General features: G+C 43.8%; 1 protein-coding gene across 1 annotated transcript in view; it reads left to right on the top strand.

The window, feature by feature from the left end:
• col5a3a (collagen, type V, alpha 3a) overlaps nt 1-23,478 on the top strand; it is a 46,877-nt gene extending 23,399 nt beyond the window's left edge. Inside the window, exons 25-67 of the mRNA XM_079282320.1 lie at nt 358-411; nt 1,640-1,684; nt 2,039-2,092; nt 2,726-2,770; nt 2,891-2,944; nt 3,054-3,161; nt 4,420-4,473; nt 4,815-4,868; nt 4,965-5,009; nt 5,226-5,279; nt 6,692-6,736; nt 6,901-6,954; nt 7,083-7,136; nt 7,373-7,426; nt 7,546-7,653; nt 7,973-8,062; nt 8,679-8,732; nt 8,932-9,039; nt 9,372-9,479; nt 9,875-9,928; nt 10,138-10,191; nt 10,300-10,407; nt 10,545-10,598; nt 13,502-13,555; nt 14,819-14,872; nt 14,991-15,044; nt 15,143-15,250; nt 15,355-15,408; nt 15,499-15,552; nt 15,748-15,801; nt 15,917-15,970; nt 16,079-16,186; nt 16,364-16,417; nt 16,541-16,594; nt 16,675-16,782; nt 16,874-16,927; nt 17,413-17,448; nt 17,905-17,958; nt 18,059-18,353; nt 19,175-19,287; nt 19,868-19,936; nt 20,713-20,946; nt 21,094-23,478. Coding sequence (XP_079138446.1) covers nt 358-411; nt 1,640-1,684; nt 2,039-2,092; nt 2,726-2,770; nt 2,891-2,944; nt 3,054-3,161; nt 4,420-4,473; nt 4,815-4,868; nt 4,965-5,009; nt 5,226-5,279; nt 6,692-6,736; nt 6,901-6,954; nt 7,083-7,136; nt 7,373-7,426; nt 7,546-7,653; nt 7,973-8,062; nt 8,679-8,732; nt 8,932-9,039; nt 9,372-9,479; nt 9,875-9,928; nt 10,138-10,191; nt 10,300-10,407; nt 10,545-10,598; nt 13,502-13,555; nt 14,819-14,872; nt 14,991-15,044; nt 15,143-15,250; nt 15,355-15,408; nt 15,499-15,552; nt 15,748-15,801; nt 15,917-15,970; nt 16,079-16,186; nt 16,364-16,417; nt 16,541-16,594; nt 16,675-16,782; nt 16,874-16,927; nt 17,413-17,448; nt 17,905-17,958; nt 18,059-18,353; nt 19,175-19,287; nt 19,868-19,936; nt 20,713-20,946; nt 21,094-21,240 — 3,324 coding nt within the window. The 3' untranslated portion in view covers nt 21,241-23,478. The remainder of the gene's footprint in view (nt 1-357; nt 412-1,639; nt 1,685-2,038; nt 2,093-2,725; nt 2,771-2,890; nt 2,945-3,053; nt 3,162-4,419; nt 4,474-4,814; nt 4,869-4,964; nt 5,010-5,225; nt 5,280-6,691; nt 6,737-6,900; nt 6,955-7,082; nt 7,137-7,372; nt 7,427-7,545; nt 7,654-7,972; nt 8,063-8,678; nt 8,733-8,931; nt 9,040-9,371; nt 9,480-9,874; nt 9,929-10,137; nt 10,192-10,299; nt 10,408-10,544; nt 10,599-13,501; nt 13,556-14,818; nt 14,873-14,990; nt 15,045-15,142; nt 15,251-15,354; nt 15,409-15,498; nt 15,553-15,747; nt 15,802-15,916; nt 15,971-16,078; nt 16,187-16,363; nt 16,418-16,540; nt 16,595-16,674; nt 16,783-16,873; nt 16,928-17,412; nt 17,449-17,904; nt 17,959-18,058; nt 18,354-19,174; nt 19,288-19,867; nt 19,937-20,712; nt 20,947-21,093) is intronic.
• Nucleotides 23,479-24,236: the final 758 nt, after the last annotated feature.

Below are 24,236 nucleotides of genomic sequence, written 5' to 3'. Positions count from 1 at the left end.
TGTCTCTCACTTAATTTTAGAATTAAAGCTGTGACCTTGTGACCCCTGTCATCACATACACAGGGGAGGCCGGTGGAGCTAGAGAGTACAACCCAACCACTTCTGGCCCCCATTCAGACGAGACAGCGCTAGACAGGAAATCAATACACAAGAAACACACACAGGCAAAACAGACACCAGAGATGGCCTTGGCCAGCCCGCATCATGAGGCTAGTCTGATCAAATAAATAAAAAGTGGACTGAGTCATGAATACAATATGTGTGGTCGAGGAGCAGCAAAGTGGGTCTCTCAGGCTCCACGACGATTTCATATCTGAAGCTCATCTCAGTATTCATGCCTCTCTCGGTCCTACGCAGGGTCCCCAGGGGAAACAAGGCATGCTGGGAGTACCAGGCATTGATGGCCCAACCGTAAGTACACACAAAATGTACAACTGCATGCATTAGCACAAACACAATAAACATTAGGGGTGTAACGGTACGCGTATTAGTATTGAACCGTTCGGTACGAGGCTCACGGTTCGGTACGCGTGACGAACCGAATACGTTTGAAAAAAAAAAGATTTTTTCTTTTTTTTTAAACCTTTATTTAACCAGGTAGTCCCATTTGGATTCAAAATATATTTTGCAAGATGTAAGTAACAATACAAGATGTAAGCAAGATGTAAGTAACAATACTACATAACATTAAGGAGCAGTTTTTGTTTTTTATGCTTATGTGTTGCTAAGAAGACACCCCAGAAGATGAGTCACTCAGGTATAGTTCCATCATCGTTCAAAGTCAAAGAATAACTTTATGATGTTAGTTGTAATGAATAAATATATTTTAAAATCAAGTACATTTCTCTGGCATTTAGTTTTCTACTGTACCGAAACGTACCGAACCGTGGCTCCACTGTATCGTACCCAACCGTGAATTTTGTGAACCGTTACACCCCTAATAAACATGCATGTATGCATGCATGTTATTGCACATCCAGTATCTATGTACATATTAATAGAGAGCCTACTGCTGCTCCGTTATCAGTCGACTCTGTGCTCAAGTGTCAAGAGAACTGAATCACTGCTCCCACGACATCATTCGATTGAATAGAAGAGACTTCACATTTGGCTCACGTTGTTCATCCGTTTTTTAAAATATTTTTTCTTTTAGAGAACTGGTAAAAACATACACATAACTATATACAAGCAAAAACCTATCTACACCACATAATAACGAGACCCAGGCGACCAGTCTCTACAGTAGCCTATCGTACAGCCTGCCAGTACAGCAGTTTCCGAATACTAGCTCAAATAATGTTGTAGCAACAATAAATACAACCAAATAGCTGTGTATGTTGACATATGTAAATATGTATACATATTTAACCCAGAAATTTGTTACTCTTTTCCTGCCGGGGGGGGGGGGGGTCCTGCCGTCCGACACATTTGAATGAGTTTCACTTGATGCTCCCTGTTTTCTTCTGCAAAGCTCTGTGACACACAATGATGTTTCTATGGTGCTTCCCCTCTCAGTGCCGCTGGCATTTCCTCTCTATCACTGGTCGCTTGCATTCGGATATTTCCATCAAGGAGTGATACAGTAATGATGTATTTGCAGTGGCGCTCAATCAATCTGATTCCTGTTTTCCTATTTCAGGGTCATCCAGGAAGAGAGGGCCCCGCAGGAGAGAAAGGCATCCAAGTGGGTAACTGCATATCTGCGGCTTGTCTGGTGTAGTGTCATAGAAAGACATCATAAGTGCAATATCATGGTGTTTCTGACAATCTATTGTAACTCACTAGCATTAAGTTGCAATAAAGCTCACTCGTATCAATATAAACACTGTGTTCCTACAATGTCATCCTCTTTATTGGGCAAGAGGCTAAGCTCATTGGAGTCAGCAGCATGCACTCATCTGCAACATCAATGCGTATTGACAATGAGGGATAGGATACAATGACTGAGTGCAATGCTGATTCAAATGTCAGATAAATGCATCGTTGCTGTCTGCTGCTGTCTGAAACTAAAGAATACCGTTTTTGTTTTTTCATGAAGGGTTTACCAGGCGCTCAGGGGCCCATTGGGTACCCAGGGACCCGTGGAGTCAAGGTGAGACACAAACGCATCATGATGTCAGGAGTAATGTCCGCCGAGATGTTTATTCCCTTCCAACGTTTCATTTCAGTACTATGTCGACCATGTGACGGACAAGCTGTTTGAGTCTATGACTGACAGGTGACAGGTGGAGGGAATGCTCCTCGGTTGTGAAGGGGACTGCTGACAGCGGAGTGGGAGACATTTGATGGATGGAAGAGATGTCAGAGTCAGATAGAGCAGAGCTGTGTGCGTAGGCGTGGAGCAGTCCATTTTGAAAGTGCTTTGAGTGTGCTTTGGAAATGGAGGAATTCAAGTAGGGTTGTCATGAAATTGCATCCTGCTCGGTATTTGTTTTTGTGTCACATTCACACATCTGGTATTGTATCTGGCAGCGTAGCTCGACATGCTGCAGTTGGAAATCGTCAGTGTGAAATGAATGTAAGGTCAATAACTACTTAATACAAAGCAATGTTAGGTCAAGAGAAAATCAATACGCACTTATAAATCATTGCAGTGTTTTAATATGGGGTATTTCTGGAGATGCAGGCAAGCAGTGTTTTTTTCTGTGTGATGTTCACAGTCTCTTCTTGAGAGCAGACTTGCGAGTGTTCTTGTTCAATTAAGAGTTTTCCTACTTTTTCACAGGGAGGAGATGGAGTTAGGGGTCTAAAGGGAAGCAAAGGAGAGGAGGTGAGTGAAACAGAGAGTGAGTCTTTCTTCTGTTGTCAAACTGTGGATTGTGACTGGTGGGACACCTGATGAGTTACAAAGTAATGATGCCATTTATCACCTCTCCTCATCGCATCACAGGGGGAAGATGGCTTCCCTGGGTTCAAAGGTGATATGGGCATCAAGGGAGACAGGGTGAGAGCGGCCCACAAATCACAAGCCTCAGTATAACTTCCTCTGTTGTTCTCTATTGGAGTGGAAATAAAATTGTCATCTCTCCGTGTACTCTCATTCTTGACTTTAGGGTGATAACGGAGGTTCTGGTCCTCGTGGAGAGGATGGACCAGAAGGGCCAAAGGGCCAAACAGGACTCTTGGGAGAATTAGGAGCTCTCGGGATAGCTGGCGAGAAGGTACATTTTCTAAAAGATTTACTTTACAAGACAGGGTTGGGACACAAAAGAGGAGGATGTGGGAGATCGAATAGCTGCCAAATGATAAGAAAACTCAGTGGCACTTTACATTACAGCTGAGTAATAACATGTTATGGGGGGGGGGGGGGGGTCACAATTATATAATACTATGTAACTCCAAATGAATAACCAGGTAATAGTTTGGTATTAATGGGTATATCTGTTTATTACATATCAATATGGTCACCTATTGTCACCTGCAATAAAATGATGATATTAGTGCAAAATTTGGATGAAGAAATTGTAATATGGTGGTTAATGGGGTGATAACCTTATTATAATGATAATAATAATAGATTTTCACAATATTAAAGGCTACCATCAGTGTAACACCTTCAAAATCACATGAAAAGTATTGGAAGTTGAAATTGGTAATTTCCTTATTATAATGCTGAAATTCATCCTCACTTATGTTTCAAATATTCCTTTTCGTTTCGTGGTAATACAAATTATATGTTTCATGCTGTGACGTGTCACCTGTTGACACATTACCTGTTGCTATTTAATTTCATGGTACTATTAGATTTAACTAAACAACAAAAAGCATAATGATTACCTGGAGACATTGTGGAAACAGGTCGTCAAGTATTTTGCAGCCCTGATTCATGTTATTACACACAAAACTGCCGTTGTGTTTCCAGGGAACAAATCACACCATTGAACATATCATTTGCACAGCATCACAGTAAAACTGAAAGGAATGCGAAACATCAACCTATATTACATCATTAATATCAGGTTATTACTCCAGTAGTGGCACCATATTACCATATTGTTGATAAACCATTCCCCCATTATTACTGAGCAGCAATGTAAAGTGCTACCAAAAACTCTAAACCTGCGTTGTGCTGTTACAGCCCAGGTAAGTGAGGTAGTAGAGTATACATTTCATTCGTTTTCAGCTGTGACCTTCTGATAACATGAGTGTCTGAAAATCCCTGAAATACTGAACATATGGATTTTAATGCCCGCACATTTATTACATCTGTTTACAGCCCATTCCTCGGGCAAAGCTGCCACTGAACCAGTGTGCATCTTTTAAGCATTTTATCTTTCTGTCATCACCATATGCATTCATTTAAAGACATCCTGCTGTATTTGGTGCATGCACAGTCAGCAGTGTGTCGTACACATCGTAATTAAATGGTTTCCATGCACTTTTCTTCTTAATATTTCCCTGGTTCCTTTCTTCCTGCAGGGTAAACTTGGTGTGCCTGGATTGCCAGGATACCCTGGACGACAAGGCCCTAAGGTGATTTAGCATTGACGAGCTATTATCATCAGTTAATGTGTCCTCTGGTTCCTTTATCGAAGCCTAAACCAGCAAGATGCGTCTTTGGCTGGACTGTTTCCCGTCTGATTAAAAATATAGGATGACAAATGGCTTATTAAAAAAAGTCTATTTTATTAATAGTTCATTAGTGACATCAATTCATTACATGTTGATGAATGGCGTATTTAAGGCTGTGTTGGGCTCGTGGATTAGATTTGCTTTAATTTGATACAGTAGTTAATTACGCGACAATGAGGCATCGGGGGCGACGTGTGATAAATGGACGGCCGAGGCTGATTAACCTCTACGTTTGTCTCCAGGGAACACTTGGCTTCCCCGGTGGGGCCGGGGTCTCGGGGGCGAAAGGACGAAGGGTGAGGCCATTTCTTTCACACTCTGGCCGCTTCAGAATCTGTAAACTTTATCTGTGTGGGAGCTGATGAGTAATTGTTTGACCTTTTACAATCCAGGGTCCAGCTGGTCAGCCGGGGCCTGGGGGCCAAAGAGGTCCTAATGTGAGTACAGCTATATAGGTGTCATGCACACGCCACCATTTTTTTTTCTCTCTCTCTGTATAAAGCTGTATTTGCTCCAATTAGATACCATCGGTGTACCGCAACTTGTGGGAGGCACATTGTTGCATCACTGCAGTGTTTTCACCAGACGTTTATCTTCCACCTCCAGACGAGTTCAGCATGTGGCTAATCAGACAGTTGTTTGTTTTCCAACAGGGAGCCCGGGGGGGAAGAGGAGCAAAGGGGCCCACTGGAAAGCCTGGAGAAAAGGTGAGCTTAGACTGACACACAAACAGTGACATGAAGAAAAACATATGCACAAACATTTACAGTCACATAAACACACACCTGGCTGTCTCATAAAGTATGGATGAATGCGCCGACCGAGTCGGGAGTGGATGTTGCTGTTCACTTCTCGATGGCAGGCCATCTGGTGCAGTGAGAAGCGACTGTCGGGCAGGGGATGCCTCAGTTTTCACTCTCACCCTCAAAGACCATCTTGGGAAAGCTACAGATTTGCTGGCGGGCAGAAAACTAGAAATGCTTGAGTGCAATGTTCCCTCTAATTTTTCATGTGTCTGGGCATACACACAAGCTCCCTGAGCACACTGAGGACCACTGTGAGCAACATCAGATGTGCACGCTGTGGCCACACACCAGTATCACACCTGTTCAAAACCTTGGATCATAGCAAGTTACATGGCTTATTAAAAGAATCAAATTACAGCAGCAATTTTCACTAGTTTACTTTTAATATAAGTGATTTGACAAACTTTAAAGGAAAAAGACAAAAATCTTGTTGTTCATGAGATGTGTAGTATGTTTTATGTGAGAGTCCTGCTTTGGCCTGTGTGAGGTCCTGTTGTGGAAGAAATTATACATATACACCTTTCAGACATAACATTTTGTTCACATTAAAACATTCACATTTTGCACAATGACGTGTGCTGTAGCTTGTGATACAGTGTAAATTCCTGTAACTCTGTCTGTAAAATATGTAATTACTCAGTTTTTTATTATCATTTCTACTACCCATAAATTATCTAGTAGTAACATAATTTAATGATTAATATCCATAAGTAAAAAATCTTAATAAATGTCACTAGAATATGCACAAATCTGACTTAAATTTTACCTTATTTTTCACGTCTGTCCTTCTCACTTCTCCAATGGTTGTACACTTTGTCCAGGTTGATGGCTTCGTCTGCTTCTTGCTTTGACTTTATGTCGCTGCCCGTTCGTTTCGCCATGATAAGGGGGGATAAGGGGCATTTGCGTCTCGTAACTCCGCCGCACTGTTGTTAGCTAGCTAACCTGCACGGCGCGAATGGGCAGGGCAATAGTGTCAATGCTATGATTGGCTGCGTAGCGTAAGTGAACCGAATCGTATCATTGGCTGGACACCTGTCACTCACTGAGTTACGTTGCAAAATAGTACAGAAAACAAAATTATTATTATTATTATTATTATTGGTTTAATTGATTAGATAAGATTAGGACTAATATTAGATATTAATTAATACGTTTATGTTGAATTTTATTTTATGCGCTGCATAGATTTTCTTGTGCGCTGAGAATGTGCGAGCAGTGCGCGATTGCTCAAGCGCGCAGCTTAGAGGGAACATTGCTTGAGTGGCTCATGTTTTTGTGTTTTCGTGTCTTCCGCTTTGTCCATCTGGTAGGGTTCTGCTGGACAAGAGGGTCCTCCAGGTTCCCCCGGAGAACAGGTGATCTTTTTCCTCATGGAGGATACTGTACATGCAGTGTTTAAAAAAAGACCGTAGATGTAAAGCCTGAAACATATCTTGGCACCTCAGTCTCAAATCAGTGTTGGCCAAGCACCAGAAACTACAATCTGGGGTTTGAGACAATCTGTGTTATTGTTCCCTAGGGCCCCCAAGGACCACAGGGACGAAACGGTGAAGCAGGACTTCGAGGCACCAACGTGAGTGGGCTATGATGTACTGTACAGTGATTACCCCGTGATTTACCATCACTCGTTTTTTACCTCATGGTCAAGTTTGAATATGTCCAGTGTCATGACAATGATGGAATAAAATGCTTCCCTTTCAGGGTCCACCCGGAAAAGATGGATTACCGGGTCATCCAGGCCAGAGAGGGGAACCAGTGAGTGACGTTTAATCTTAATAAGGCCACACATTTAGTCATTTCACTTCATCCAGCTGAAAGTCAACATGATCTGCAGGTGTCAACGCGGCAAACAAGTCGAAAGATATGACTTCAGCATTGAATTATTGATTACTGAAGAGTGCAAGTCGCGAGGCCTCCACCAAGATGACCTGCCCTGTGTGCATCCTATCGACTCTGTTTCAACTCTGAGACTCACTTGTCTTATTCTTCAGGGCTTCCAAGGCAAGAACGGACCCCCCGGCCCCTTAGGTGTTGTAGGACCACAGGTGAGAGGATCGGCCGATGGCATGTTCGTTGATTGTTATGCACACAGCTGTTTATTTAAAACAGCATGTTTTTAAATAACTGTTATGAGATATGTGTCATGTAACTTGCTTGTTGTCAGGGCAATTCTGGTGAGACAGGACCAACTGGAGACAGGGGCCATCCAGGATCACCAGGACCACCTGGTGAGCATGGTTTACCGGGATCTGGTGGAAAGGAGGGTGCCAAGGTGGGTGGTTTTCATCATGTCGGGCTCATAATCACATACCAGCGTCACCTTATTACTGTGATATTAGATAAAGCCCAAGGACTCTCTCAGCTCTGCCTATTGCATATCTTATCTCCTGGGTCTCATCCCACCCTCTAATTTGCTAATAAATAACAGAGGAAACCTCGCGGTGTTGAGTGTATTGTGGCTCATAAAAGATAAATGGTGCTTCTTGGTGTGACTTGCTGGTTTGGTGTGATTTATGACTGCATAAGGGCCTGCTGTCTGCTCGCTACTTGCCTTTTATCGGATCACATATGTGTGTATGTGTGGTTTCCAGGGAGACCCAGGTCCATCGGGAGCCTCGGGGAAAAGTGGCCCTACTGGGCTGCAAGGCTTCAGAGGGAGCAGAGGGACCCCTGGTGTAATGGTAGCGTAAACTTTCATACATCTCACATCCTCGCCATCGCTCACTGTCAACCAGGAGGTTTATTACCTCAGTAAAGATTGTAAATATGAGTTTATGGTCATAATTCTTCTTCAACACTTCTTCAACACAGCATGATGTTTATTTTGTAAATTAAACTCCAATTTAGAGTCAAACAGACGATAAAGCAGGGTATGCTTTCGGGCTCGACTTCCTTGTGATTGACAGGTCACTACTACGGCGTTAACTTTAACCCTTTCATAGTGTGATTTTAGTACATGGAAGCTAAATGTACCATTTTGTTTGCCTAAAATGTCTTATTCAGCATTCGGTAGTACTTTGCTCCATCTTTTCGTGTCACGAAAGAAAACCAAGATGGCGACGGCCCAAATACCAAACTCTAAGCTTCAAAACCGTAGTCCACAAATTAAAGGGCGACGTCACGGTGACAACGTCCACTTCTTACAGTCAACACAAGATCCTTTGAAATGTGCAGCTTGCAATTACATCACAGTTGAAGTTAAAATCCTGCCAGTTACGCGTAGAAACTTACGTCACTGATGGTAAAACTTGCAATGGATGCGGTTGTCACGTGAAGGCTGTTTATGTGCATCTCCAGGGTCATGCAGGTCTGAAGGGAGGAGAGGGCCTACCTGGTGTCGCAGGACTTATTGTAAGTCAGATTTTTGTTTAATTACTTTCCATCCCATCCCCTGCTCTCTGCCAGCTTCTATGGTCTACAAAAAAATGCTATAGGACATATGAAGCAGGAGGCTGTTTCCATGGTGATCACTGATCGTGACCACCACATTAAATCAAAGAGTGCATCACGCTCACCTCATCGCTCTGTCTCCTCTTTTTTCTTTTGTCAGGGTGCCACTGGAGAGAGGGGCCCTGCTGGGCCGGCAGGCGCTATTGGCCAGCCAGGACAGCCTGGCGGCGTGGGTCTTGCTGGGCCGATGGGAGAGAAAGGCGAGCCAGTAAGATTTGGAACATTGCTAATTTTGTTTCTTCGGCAAACAACGTTTTCCAGCACATACTGTCCTATCACCTCCCACCATTGGGTAATAAATAACATGTGCTCTCACCTTGGTATGTGTCATTATGCGACAGAGAGCAGGAGGGAGGCAAAGGAGACAGCAGGGCCCCTTTGCAGGGACAAATATGAATGTGAATGTGATCAAGCCTGCTTTCTTGGGTGCAAGTTTCCCTCCTGGTTTGATCCATTTATCAATGTGTCATGCTGCTATATGAGGATAATCAGTATTCTAGCATTTGCTAGATGTGTGCTGTTTTCCCTTCTGTTCCCTAGGGAGAGAAGGGGCCTGTGGGGCCGGCTGGGCATGATGGGGAACTGGGACCGTTGGGGCTGCCGGGGGCTGCGGGATCTCCTGGGCCTCCAGGAGAGGACGGAGACAAGGTAGTTGTATTGGACACAAGAGCGGATTATGAGACAATGGTCCCTGGGCAAGAATATGTTAAAGTCCTGTTCCATCTCTCCGACACAGGAGCAAGACACACAGAGTTTTTTAGTTTTTTTGCCCCTTTTTGCAGTCATTTTGTGTATCTCTGCAGTTGTTTTGCATCTCTTTGTAGTTTTTTTTATGTTTCTTTGTGGTCCATTTGTCCCTCTTTGTGATCGGTACGTGTCTATGCAAATTACATTTTGCAGGTGAAGCCTGGTAGACCTGGTAGGCCTGTTAAGTAATCCTTCCGCTATTGGACAGCCAAACTGGACTGCAGCACTGCTCTTAAGTGTTTTCTCTCGTCCTCGTTTGTGTGTGCATGTTCATGTGTGTGCATTTGTCTCCATAGGGAGAGACAGGAGGACCAGGCCAGAAGGGCAGTAAAGGAGACACAGGAGAAGCTGTGAGTATGAATTGTATGCGAATAGTCCCAACAGCACATCGCTGGCCTCACCAGGAGGTAGAGGACAAACTGACTTATAACTGGTAGGCTGCAAGTCATTGTGATAAATGTTTGCCTGGACTCTGCATCATCTGCTGGAATGAGCAGATTGTTTTAATCATGTCTTTCCTTCAGGGAATGTGTATTGAACTGCCCTCCTGCTTTTCTAGGGACCCCAAGGACCTGTTGGACGTCAAGGGCCTGTGGGCCAACAAGGACTGCCAGTATGTTATGAATACATCAGATGAAAACACACCATTGTATGAGAAGTTGGTTGAGGTTGTGCAGTGTTAACACAGTGCACAGTGGTGACCTGTACTTGTATATTTCAGGGTGCAGATGGTGAGCCAGGTCCTCGTGGGCAGCAGGGCATGAACGGGCTGAAAGGAGACGAAGGACACAGAGGCTTTAAGGGAGCATCTGGTCCTTCTGGACTACAGGTAAGAATTGCCGTCAATTCCAAAAAACGGACTGCGTCTCCATTGGCTCCTCCCTGATTTTTACATTTATACTTTAGTTTATCTCGGTCTTCATTTTATATCTGCGACGGCGCTGCTCACCATATCTTTACTTGTAGGGAATGCCAGGACCACCAGGGGAGAAGGGAGAGAGCGGGCATGTTGGCTCGATGGTGAGTGCTGTTCAGCAATCTCAGCACATATAACACTCATCTCAAGTCTACTGCTGAGGTCCAGTGTCAGTCTCAAGTCTTTTCTCAACACCACTTTACTGACATCTTACATTTTGTGCCGTGATTGGTCTGACTTTGACTTGTCTTGGTCTCGTCTGACATTGGATATCGACTTGCCTTTTCTTTACTTTCCAAAAACAACACGTTGAATATGTTTCTCCACTTTTCTTCATCTTCTCTCCAGTACCAAAGCAGTTTAATTCATATTTTCAAAGATCAAACATGTATTTACATGCATTCATCAGTATGAAAACAATGAATTATTTACCGGGAATATTTAGGGTGTAATGCAGAGCTTGTGCAAGTACCGTATTTCAGTTTTTGATTTGGAAACAAGTTTGTATTTGTCAGAGATAATTACTCAGCTCAGTGTTTCCTGTTACCTGTACGGTGTTTCTGATGCGGGTGTGTTATCGATACTCTCACACGGTGCAAGTTTAAGCCGTGCATTATTTCATGCGATAGCTCTATCCAAGAAGCAGACCAAGACCATCCCCCTTTGTTTTGAAAGAATGACATGATGCACACAATTTGGCAAGATCAGGAGGGTGCAGTGCTCTGCAAATAAAAGAGGACCAACACCAATATTCTAGTGACACCCCATTAATAACACATTGAATAGGTGTGTGTTGCTATAGGTGTAATCACTTGGCTCGATGCTTGTAGATAATGCAGCCCAGAAACAAATGAAAACAGGTTACTATCAGAGGAAACACATTTCAATGCATTATAGAATGCACTGCTTTCATATGAGAGAAATAATAAAAGGAATTTCATGGATGATTTTTATTTCGTGAGATGAGGGAATGGTATTTTTTTTATAGCCTGTTATAGAAACAAAAGGCTGATATGAGGAGAGAGGAGCCATGTTGTTTCCCAGATTATTGTACATGTAGTATTGTAAAGGTTCAAGGTATCAGCAGCGTAGGAGCTATAGCTGGGACGCAGACAATCCACCTCTTTAAACTTTCATTCGTGCCACATGTTTTGTTTGCTTTGTTCTTTGTGCTGATCCTGCTGCTGTGTGGCAAACTTGCGAATCAACCCATTTCCTCTGCCGATACTCATCAACGCTCACCGCCCTGAAACTACAGGCAGCGGGTCTTAGTTTTGTTCTGGTCTGATTAGTCTCAATATAATTGAGACTCCGGTTGTACAAAGAGGTGTTGACAGACCTTTAGAGTAAAGTCAGTCATGGCTCTTACACTTGGAGCAGTCTAGTGTGAGGTCGATGCTCACAGCTTACTAAGAGCTGTTTCCATTGTAAGAGCCTCGACGACTCTCAACGCCTAACAATCGAATCAGCCTCATCTGTTGAAGAACTTCGGACAAAATTTAAATCTGGTTTTCTTGAGCATTTTTCCAAAGCCGACAATTGAACTTGTGATAACAGAAAAGCACGGGTGTAACGTCAATGATGGTTCTGCTCCTAATAGTACAGAATAATCCTTTTTTTAACCTAATTCATATAGTACAGAAATATCACAACCATGACACAATGACACTGAACAATGCCTACACTCTGTGTGGTGTTTTAAAGGTGTTGATTATCAAAGAAATGAACATCCCACACTAGCAAACTATTACCATCGCGTATAACAAGAACTGTGTTATTAGAGCAGCCTTGGTTTAAAAAAAAACACTCTTCGGTCAACTGCTCTTTAATTCTATTCCTCATATCTCCAAGTCTGTTGGCCGTGGTTATATATTTTTGTTTTCTGATAAAAACGATATCCAGAGTAATTATGACAAAAGAAACCGTAACACCTATAACAAGCTTAACTCGTCTGTTCGATTGGTGATGGATCTTCAAGGCGGAGTGTGAATGACGGTGACTTTACGGGCAAGAGAGACAAGCCCACGGGATGAAGAGGTGGTCCTCCATGTAAAATGAAGAAAAGGATCAAAAAGAGACGAGAGAGTGTTACGGAGAGGACGCAGTGAAGCAATGGAGTGGAAGGAAGAGGCGGAGCACTGACTGTGAGCAGGAAGACGGTGTGACAGCTGCTAATCAGATTAGCCTCAGCCTTGGCTGTCTAATGAGCATCCTCCTTTGTGACAGTCATCTCGCAACGCTGTCAACCATGAACACACGCTCAACAAGATTCTCTATAGCCCCTCTTCTCCACAGCCAGATTAGGGAGGGAATCAGAATGGAAGCAAAACAAAAGAGAGAGGAGAGACGCTCAAGACTCAGTGGGAAAGTTTCACTCATGTGTGAGCGTTGCGGATCACAGGATTCTCCCCTCTAATGCTCAAGTATCTCTCCGCCAGAAGGATATATGTTTCCTCTAGTCCCACACAGTCTCTCTCTGGGCAGATTGTCTGTCTTTCTGTCTCAGTGTCTTCACAACACAAGGCTCCCTCCAAGACTTCAGAGTGATTCAGAGCACAGTTCAACATCTACTCGACTGAAACTGAAGCCGAGCACAGTTAGGATTAATTGCTTCCCGGTCTCTCTCTCGAGCTGCACAGAAGAGTCAAATCCCATGATGTTACTGTGGCTCAGAGAATATGGTCTTGCACATCACAGACTATAGGTTTCTTATTAAAAATGGAGAATACGAGAGATGGGAGGGAGGGAGGAATCAGAGCTCGTGTCATATTGAGGGTAATGACCTGTCTGGATGTCTTCACCATGTCACTACGATAATGATCATGGATCCTGGGGCCACTGCATAAGCAGTCCTCCATGGCCTGACTTCTAACACTCATTTCATTTAAGAGGCACCGGTCATCCACTAGCTCACATTCAGTTTGTATTGCTTCTGCATGTTTTATTAATGCAGTATATATATCTTTATCGTCTGCACTAACGAGACATTTTATTTCTCTCTCCACAGGGGCCTCCAGGACAGCATGGCCCACGAGGCCCTCAGGGGTCCATTGGTGGAGAGGTAGAGTACAGCATGACTTTTTATAATGACCTATATGTGGGTTTAGACGTGAGCATGACTATTGGTGATATTACAGAGACAGTCCCATTGAGCGAGGCATTAAGAGAACACGATACAAATGCAGGTGCTCTGAAGCAAGTGAAAGGAGAATTACCCTGCGAGGAACGCATTATATCAACAAGCAGTTCGTATCCATCTTCATAACACAAACTGTAAATATTCATCGGAAAAACGTTTCACAACTGATGTTCTTGCCTTTTTTAGGATAATGCATTGAGGTTTGCAAATATTTATGATATGTTCATGAATTGTTCTTTTTGAAAAAGTATCATTGACACAGAAAACATGAAGGTGCATCAGTTTTGGAATCAAAAAGACATCCATTCAACACGCAGCATTATCGACTTTTCAAACGAAACAATAGCTTATCCTTATGCACAACATACTTTATATTTCCCAGCCTCTCATCTTTATATTCTGTCATTTGAACACTTCCTGCCACAGACCATCCGCTGCTTTTGAAACTTGAATTATTAAACAGTATTATGTTTTAATCCCTGCGAGAGAGTTATATTTACTGCTTCATGAATCATTAAGACGTATTAGACTATCATCCCTGAGAGGCAGTTATATTTACCTCTAGTAATGGTCGTCTCTCTGCAGCCTCTCACACCGGTCAATTATTCAGCAGCAAGCTGCAGAAATCGATGTGAGGCCACACTGCGGCTTCTTCACAGGAAGCATGGCAATACGGCGGTGCAGAGGGGATGGGATCCATTCATGGATTGATACAGGAATTGTGGAAAAGAGCGAAATGGTGGTTGGATGGCATGAGAGGAAAGAAAGCAGGTGACAGCAGGAGAGCGGGAGCAGTGCGTGGCGGTACTCAGCTCTCATGCTTGTGCACTCTACCGAAGACGTGCTTTTACTGGGTTTGTCTCAAGACAAAGCACAATGACAGACGTATGCGCACGCTAATATGCGTGCACATACACGAGCGAACAAACAAACCGATTGAGAGAGGGGAAGTAGCATCCACTCTGCGACTCAGGCACGATCCACATAGCAAACCTGACACAGTATTTTCCCTCGTGTTGTGATAATTCTGTTCCAGTTTCAGCATTCTGTGAGCAGAACTGCTGACAAGTATAGCAACAAAAAGATACTGCACCAAGAGCTGGATTTTCAAAAATCAAATGAATATTTCAAACTTGCCCTTGTATGATATTTTGGCTCAAGCTGTTCTCTGTCCTGCTACCACAGGGCCCACCTGGAATGTCTGGTGGAGTTGGTCAGCCTGGGATTGTTGGAGAGAAGGTCAGCATTTCCCATTAGCAACTACACAGCGTGTGCCTGTGCACATCCGAGTATCATAGCAGGGGGTTTGTGTGTGTGTGTGTGTGGGGTTTTATCTTGTGCTGTCCTTCTCTACCAGGGTGAGGATGGAGAAGCTGGAAACCCTGGGTCAGTTGGAGAGCTTGGCATTGCTGTAAGTCATGTTAATTCCATCTTTCCTTCCCGTCTTGCTCAACCTCATCCTTTCTTTACCCTTTCACTGATTGTCATTTCACATGCCCGGTGTCCCAGGGTGCTAAAGGTGATGTGGGGGAAAAGGGTGACTCTGGCCCTCACGGTGCAGCGGGGCCTCCGGGACCCAGAGGAACACCAGGGGAGGACGGCCCCAAAGGCAAACCTGTGAGTCTCTGTCTCTCTGGATCATTAACTCTTTCTTGCTCTGGTTGTCAGTTCAGACTGTTGTTGCTCTCTGATGGTGTCGAGCTCATTGTTTGTCCCCACAGGGCCCTCTTGGATTCCCCGGAGATTCCGGACCTCCCGGAGAATCTGGCGTCAGTGTGAGTATTGTTGTTATCATTGTTTGACCATTCATTTGTCATCAACTTATTGTTTGATTATTCCGTCCACATGATGTTTTTTTTATCCAGGGAGTAGATGGTGGACCGGGGCCTAAAGGAGTCAATGGAGAATCTGGCAAAGCAGTAAGCAGCGATTTTTTCCCCACTTTTTGCATGTTGACAACACTAGTAGCTTAGCTTAGCTAAGTCTGTATTCTCTGTGACATATTGAGGTTTTGCTTCTTCATCCTTACGGCTGGACGTTCTTCTCAGTTGTAGGTGACCGAGTGATAAGGTGTTTCTGTTTTAACATTCCTCCTTTTTTTCTTTTCTCTGAAGGGACCTCCAGGAGCCTCTGGAGAGCCAGGTCCTTCAGGAACTCCTGGACGGAGGGTGAGCTCAGCATATTGTATATGTTCATGTGCCTACATGTGTGGGTCCCTACTGTATATGTGTTTGTTTGCAGTGTCAGTATCATGGCAATCAACATCGTCTTTCTCGACCCCAGGGTCATATAGGTGCTGCAGGAAAAGAAGGGAAGCAAGGCATGAAGGGAGCCAAGGTAAGGGTAACGGCTGGCACTGAGCTCCGTGGTTGTGTTTGGTGCCTTACGGCAAAGCCCTTCTGGTCATAATGCCTGGCTGCCTGTGTCTGTCCCTCTGCTCTGTAGGGGACAACAGGGACCCATGGTCCAGTGGGGAAGACAGGCCCAGTGGGACCCCAAGGGCAGCCAGGGAGGTCTGGCCCGGAAGGTCTTCGAGGCATCCCGGGTTCAGCGGTCAGTACACAATGTAAAATGCTTTGTTTACATTCGTCTGAAGCTGGTACTGACTTTGTTGAGTGTGAAGCAACATCACTGACAATCATCAGCACATGAACTTCCATCACTGGTTGCATTTAACCATTGCTTCAGCAGACTTTACACTGATCTCGAATTATTGTGTTTCTTCTCTAGGGTGAGCAAGGGTTAAATGGGCCACCAGGACAAATTGGACCACCAGGACCAATAGTAAGATCCTTATAGTTGCCTGTTAATGGAGAGCGTCATTCATAATAATAAATCAGGATTCAAACCCAACCCAACAATATTCCATGTGCATTGGCCAACTAATACATCTGCCATTGTTAACAGGGGCCACCAGGACTTCCAGGATTAAAAGGAGACCCTGGACACAAGGGAGACAAAGTGAGTGTTTAGCCCTTGACAGAGAGAAAACTCTGCACCAGTTAAGAAACAATGCTGATGAGCCATGTCTCGGTCTGCAGGGTCATGGTGGGTTGCTCGGCCTAATTGGGCCCCCAGGAGAACATGGCGAGAAGGGAGACAGAGGCCTTCCTGGGATCCCGGGTACACAAGGGCCGAAAGGAGACGAGGTGCATTTAGTTGCAAAACGATGCATCTGACATACCTCCACACAACAGGAAGTTCAGTTCACTAACAAGATATGCTTGTCTTTATATATAGGGTACGCCCGGCACACATGGTCCCACTGGCCCACTGGGACCACCTGGACTGTTAGTAAGTCACATAACTGTTAATATATATATGCTTTTCAGGATGATCAGCGTTTGATTTCAGCTACAATACGAGATAAGTCATTTGCGTATTAAGCCCAAAAGGGATGTGTTGACGTCTTAAGAAACTTTATATATGTATCACCCTATTCACATACTGTTATTGTCCATCCTATGGCAAAAAAAGCAGTAATGTTAAGGTTGTATAGATTTGGATCGCAGAGATTTAGCAGCTGATTCCATCTGCAAAGCTAAAGTAAGAACCATTTTGTCCAGAGAACACACAGTCTTGTTATTATTGTCATTGTTACTCAGTAGTGAATACAATCATTTTGACCATAACCTGCCCTGTCGCTAAGCAGGTGCCGGATTCATCAGTGAATAGCTGACAGTATTTTGCAGTGCTTACTTGAGTAATTCGATCGTTTGTCGAGTATGTGCTGCTATTTGTCTTTTTACTGCTTGCTTACTCCTCCTCTCCACTCTTAGGGCACAGCTGGCGATCAGGGATCGAAGGGAGAAATAGTGAGTACAGTCATCTGTCTTGTTTATACATTGCCACCGCTGTACTCACACCTCAGCTTGGTTAGCAGCTGCTGGGAACATATGCCGGGGAAGAGGGAAAAATAGTGTTTGTTGGTTTAAATGTGCCATGCTTCACAATCACAATGCTCTACTTTGTTTACTGCATGTCGTTGGAACTCAAAAGAGGCTGTACAGCCACGCTCGCCTTGTGTGTGATGTTTTTCAATCACACCCTTTTTAATATGATTTGGTTCTGGTGTGTGTGATGTTATGGAAACCGCTACAGTGTGTCTTGAGAACCAATGCTTTGACCACAAAGTGCTGATGCACACAGCTGGATAATCCTATAACGCAGCCATATCTGCCTGGATAAAGCTGGGATTTAGCCAAGTGGTGTGAGAGAGGCTCCAGGTGAGAAATGCTTGACACAAAGTTTTGTCCTGTTCTATTCTCCAGGGTTTTGTTGGTCCCAGAGGAGATCGAGGCCCTGCTGGATCCCCAGGGCTCCCTGTGAGTACTGCGAATGAGCCACATCATGGCCCTCTCAGTGCCATCTTTACCCTCTGCCTTGCCCTGTCACCTCTTGCTCACCTCTCTCTGCTCCCTCCAGGGACCCCCTGCGACAATGATTGAGCCTCTGCCTATCAGAGAGGGCAGGCGGAAGAGACGAAGGCACTCCGATCGGGCAGGAGGAGCCGCCCCGTTCGGGGAGGAGGACGTGGATCTCGAGGAGTTACTCCAGGGAGATCAGCCTCTGGAGGACGCCGAGGGAATGGAAGAGGTCTTTGCCATCCTATCTTCCATGAAAACGGAAGTAGAGGTGATGAGGAGGCCCTTGGGATCCTTTGAGAGCCCTGCCCGGACCTGCAAAGAGCTGATTATGGTCCAACCGAACTATAAAGACGGTTAGCAAAGACAATGCTTCATGATTGATGCCTATTTCAACACATTACATGTTCTATTCAGGAAAAACTCGTGAAAATAATTCACACATCCTCTAGCAAACCCCCCTTTTAACCCTCCTGTTATGTTCGTTTCTTAGGTACAGCCATTATGTTCCCGGGTCAATGTGACCCGGTGCATGTTTAATCATCCAAAAGTTGTCAGAAACCAAAAATTCCTAATAAATACAGTTTGTACCTCATCACCAACACCATTACTAACAATTCAATCAGTATTTATTGGAATGGAGTTATTCACCCCTCCATAGATCATAGTTCAATTCGGATAACTCACTCGTTTTCATGAAAAATACATGTTCAAACTATTTTTTAGGTACATTGGAAAAACCTAGATATAAATTGCATTAGACTACCATAACATGTATTTCCTTCTAAATTTGTTTTACATTTTGAAACTTTCTTTTTTTCATGGGCTGATAAATAGAGATGAGACACCTCTGCTGTTCAGGGTCATATTGACCCGCTCACTCAAAATCAAGCCAAATGAGTCATAAGGATTTATATTGAAAGTAAACTCTATTTATGTTTATTTATAGTGTTAAGGCAAGCAGAAGAAGTTTCATACAAAAAAAGTACTTTCAAATATTTTTTCTAGATTTTCAAACTTTGAAACGGGTCAATTTGACCCGCAACATAACAGGAGGTTTACCGGTAAGTAAAAATGCTCTTTATCATATCGCCAGCTGCATGTAATCATTGTGTAACCCTCGACGTGTTCATTATACACATGCTTGATCAATGTCCTTTCTATGTGCACTCTGTAGGAGACTACTGGATTGATCCGAACCAGGGCTGTCACCGAGACTCCATCAAGGTCTACTGTAACTTCACAGCTGATGGAGAGACATGTCTCTACCCTGACAAGAGGATTGAGAATGTAAGTCTCCAATCTCTTATCAGAGCAAAAATCACTCCCTATATCCCTTAAGCCTAAAATTGACACAACATCATCTCGCTCTCTCTTTGCATGTCTCTCTCTCTCGTTGCGTGTCTCTCTCTCTCTCTCTTTGTCTGTCTCTCTTTCTCTCTCTCTCTCTCTTTCTCTTTGCGTGTCTCTCTCTCTCTTTGTGTGTGTCTCTCTCTCTCTCTCTTTCTCTTTGTGTGTGTCTCTCTCTCTCTCTCTTTGCGTGTCTCTCTCTTTCTCTTTGTGTGTGTCTCTCTCTCTCTCTCTCTTTCTCTTTGTGTATGTCTCTCTCTCCCTCTCTCTTTCTCTTTGCGTGTCTCTCTCTCTCTCTCTCTCTCTCTCTCTCTTTGTGTGTCTCTCTCTCTCTCTCTTTGTGTGTGTCTCTTTCTCTTTGCGTGTCTCTCTCTCTCTCTTTGTGTGTGTCTCTCTCTCTCTTTCTCTTTGCGTGTCTCTCTCGCTCTCTCTTTGCGTGTCTCTCTCTCTTTCTCTTTGCGTGTCTCTCTCTCTCTCTCTTTGCGTGTCTCTCTCTCTCTCTCTCTTTCTCTGCTTCTAGGTGAAATTAGCAGCGTGGAACAAAGAGAAGCCTGGAAGCTGGTACAGCCAATACAGGAAAGGCAAGCAGGTACAACAACAACAAAAAGTCTAACCTCCTCCCATTAATCTCAACTGGTGCCAAATGCCAGGCAGTCTTTTTCAGCTGAATTACTCATCCTAATTGAGAGTGCATGAATGATGTTCATGCATAAGATTGAGGTGCAAGCATTTGTTGAGTGTGTTCACATGAATGTGTCGGCTTGCACATGTCTATCCATGTGCTTTTAGGTTATTATTTGTATATTATATAATTAGGTAGCAATTTTTCAGACCCTGTGCAATGAGAGAGCTGATTTGATATTGCCTGCAGTTGAACTCAGCGTTCTGGATGACTCAGAAAGAGCCATTGTCAACTCTTTCATTGACTAACATGCAGGGCAGCTCGCTCAGAGCACTTGCCTTTCATGAGCACCTGATCAGAGGTCTCATAACGCTCTCAGATAATCATAGAGCTGCCAGCACAATTGCAATTCACTGGCTTTCTCGTACAGAGTCCTTGGCTCTGCTTAAGGTTTATTTTTTCCTTAATTTCCCTTCTACCTACTTTACTTTCCCTGTCTGTTCTGATTCTGAAGAGAAGTTGACAGAACCTCAACACCCTTGCTGACGTAAACGCCTTCATCAGCACAGGGTATTTGTCTCAGAAAGATTATAGACTCAGACATGTTTTTCTGTGGATTTGTCTCTTTTAGAGAAAACATGTTTTTGTGTACTGTATTTAATTTAAAGGCAATGCAGTTGGGTTTATAGCACATACTATATCCGTCTATGTAGAACACTAATGTCTCTATCTGTGTCATCCAGTTCTCCTACAGTGACAGGGATGGGAACCCTGTGCATGTAGTTCAGCTGACCTTCCTGAAACTACTGAGTGCCACGGCCAAGCAGAGCTTCACCTACACCTGCCAGAACTCGGCAGGCTGGTTTGACAGAACCTCTCGTTCCCATCAGCGTGCCCTTCGCTTTCGGGGCAGCAATGACGAGGAGCTGACACAGGCCAAAAGCCCCTTCATCAATGCGGTGCATGATGGATGCCAGGTCAGTGCAGGGACATGCCAGAGAAAGGGACGAGCTGGACAAATAAGAATTAGCCTCGGACAGGGATTTAGGCCAGAGAGCGGGGGGAGCTAGTTAGTCCTATTAAACCAAGCTAATTCTAATAATGGCTTTAATTCTCTCTTTCAGTTCCGGAAAGGTCAGGAAAGGACTGAACTGGAGATTGACTCTCCCTCGGCAGATCTGCTCCCTATTATAGATGTGGCTCCAGCAGACTTTGGCAACAGCAACCAGAAGTTTGGATTCCAAGTTGGACGAGTATGCTTCAACGGTTAACATCTTGCCAACAACAAACACAAAATAAAAGAGACCTGCACAAAGTTTCCACTTCAGGAAACTGGACTTTTACCGCTGCCCCAAGCAGTATTTATTCTTCATGTTCCTGTATGTGGTGGGTTTGTGGTATATCATTTAAGACTATTCAACAGCCAATGAGATTGGTTCTATGGCTTTACAACAAGAAGAAGAATGACGAGAAAGACGACGTGTACCAGCGGGAACAAAGCACATTTACCAAAGGGAAATATTCCAATTAAATATATTTAATTTGAAGTGTTTTTGTTGTCTTTTTCTCTCACTGTTTGAGTGTGCTGTAAATGATCCTCTAGAACAGGGGTGTCAAACTCATTTTCACTCTGGGGCCACATCAGCATCACGGTCGCCCTCAAAGGGCCGGTTGTAAATGTAAGACAGTGTAAATGTAACTACTCCTAACATATTTAGTTTAGTTTCCCAGGATATCTGTGACTTCCACAACACCTACTAAGCAGAAATAGAGGTTATTTTTTCCATGGTTAATGGCGGACAGTTGAACAGCTTTCAGGGCGATAAGCCCCGCCCCCTCTCCTGCGAGTCCAGTGCGAATGAACACAAATAGCCGCCGGCGAGACCGGCGGCTATTCTGCGGTATGGGTCGGCTAAGTGGGACTTTTCAGACCTTGGATGAACTAGTTGCTACCTAATGCTTAACAAAGACTGCGGCTGAATACATCAGAAACGTTGTCGTACTCATTTGCATGCTCAGATTTTGCTATAGTGACAATTGCGTAGCAGTTGTGAACTAGCCTAGCATATTAATTCCACACAAGCGCCATAATTAATTTCCTGTGTGCAGGAATGATATATTGTCCTTTTTACCCTCCAACTGCAGTTTGCTCAGTGAATTCCATTGATTGGTATTCAAAAGGCTTCGCCAGTTATTGAGCCCAACACTTACTTGAACGGATAAGGTTGTTTCCTTTATTGGACTGCTTCCCTCCATGGGTTTGATAATAAGCCTTTTGAGCCCTCCATCTTCTCAAGGGCTACAGTAGTTTATGTCAGACTAACACCCTTTTTACTTCGGTATATATACTTGCTATGACGTCCTCTGCAACTCTGTTGGGGATATTCCAGGGCAAGAATTAAGAGCATGTTGATTAAAACAGCATTAGTTCTTCATACCAAGAGACACATCTCTTGAAAGCATTGCTGACATCACCAGTTTTCACATTTTTCTCACCGACTCAGAGGTTTCTGTTTCTCTGTTTTTGTTCCTATATTGAAATTTCTAAAGAATGTGTTGCTGTTCATTTGATGTGATTTGTCCTTTAGTGGTGCTAAAAGTGATTCTGTTATTTTTGTGTCACTGCGTTTGTGTGTCTCTGTGGGCAGGATTAGAGGACGGCTTATTGCTCTTTCAGCAGCACGGGACGCCCTGAGAGGCGGAGGACTAGTCTGCTGCATTTTTTTGTCCATCTTCTGGCTGATGGTGCCAATTTCACAGGGCCAGTGAAAAGAGGTTCGGGACAGTTCAGAGCGTGGTTGATCGCTTTAAAAAGGGAAAATCCACCTTTAACGAATCCAGACAACTGTCTATCGAAACTAGAAATTACAGCATCAAGACTGGAGTTAATGGTGTCATCATGTTACATTTTGAGAATTTTACCTATCTTAGATTTGTTTTCAAATATATTTCTTTCAGATTACCTTTAAAAATTGTCGAGCTGTGAATCAGAAATTGTCCTCACATCCCAGGGAAATTGCCACGGGTGCCGTTATAGCGCCATGTTATTCCATTATTCACAGTCTGTGCAGCAGCTCCAGCATTTGTGTTCAGATGACATCATTACTACAGTCTGTCTCTGTACGTCGGCTTAAACAGAGACTTCTTCAAATTATTAAATGGCAGCCGTGAAATATTACAGAAAGGACATACGCATGTGAATTCTATTTCACGAATGATTTTCCGCTTAGCAAATTAAATCGTAATGCTCCGTCTACCTCCTACTCAAACAGTGGACTGTGTGCCCAACGTGTGTCATTTTGCAATTCACTCCCGCTGTTCTGTTCTTTTCACGGCGTTTAAACGTTCTCGTAATTAACTCCTCTCCTCCTGTCCCATCCCGCACTGCCCATCCTGTGTATAGTGTTTGTTGTACTAACTTTACATACTGTACTGTTATTCTCAGGCCTGAATGAAAAACAAATGTATTTGTCAAAAAATTGATGTGCGAATAAAAACAAACAAAGAAATTGCTCTGTTCTGTTTTTCCCCGTCGGACCCTTCAGACGGGTTGGAACAATATCCATGAGAGCATGGGGCTGCCTGCGATGTCCACAGAGAGTGTAATACAAACAAGGCTCTTCATTCCCGACTGGTTCTGCAACATTCCCTCAACAAGCTTGCAATGTAATCAACTCAGATTAGCTCCCCAGTTCATTTATTTCAATTAGCTCTGTTTCAGTCCTCAAGAGGGAAGGCTGGGAGGAGAGAGAAGCGAAGGAAGGGTGGGTGGTGAGAACAAGAGACGAGGTCCGCAGTGAAAGTGAGAGGATAAGAAATGCACCCGAGAGATTTGGTCAGTTTGGTGGAGGTACAGCTGTTCTGACAGGTATTTATGTGAGACAGACAAAGAGAAGAAACGGTAAAAATCCCAAAAGCTAATTTATTTTTAACCAGTCTGAATTTCTTCATACCCCATTCACATACTCTCTCGCTCTCTCTCTCTCTCCCTGCCTACTTATCTCTGGTGCTATTCCACAAACACACACGCAATAATTGCTTTTCGCTCCATTCACGCAGACTCTTGCGTATGAACAACACACACGTACACACAAAAACTCTAAATCCTATTCTCTCACACGCATAAAAGTACAAGGCGCTCATCCCCTTTGGGGCCCACTGTTCAAGGTTAGCGTCAATGGCAGAATAAAAGGTTGCCATGTTATTTTGTTTTCTTCCTTTTTGCTCCCTTCCACTCAATTGGATTTTAACCACACTAAGCTCTTGA

This window comes from Melanostigma gelatinosum (assembly GCF_949748355.1).
Source record: "Melanostigma gelatinosum genome assembly, chromosome: 13".
NCBI lineage: Eukaryota > Metazoa > Chordata > Actinopteri > Perciformes > Zoarcidae > Melanostigma > Melanostigma gelatinosum.
The sequence above is the reverse complement of the archived record's forward strand: the minus strand, read 5'-3'. Positions and strand labels throughout refer to the sequence as shown.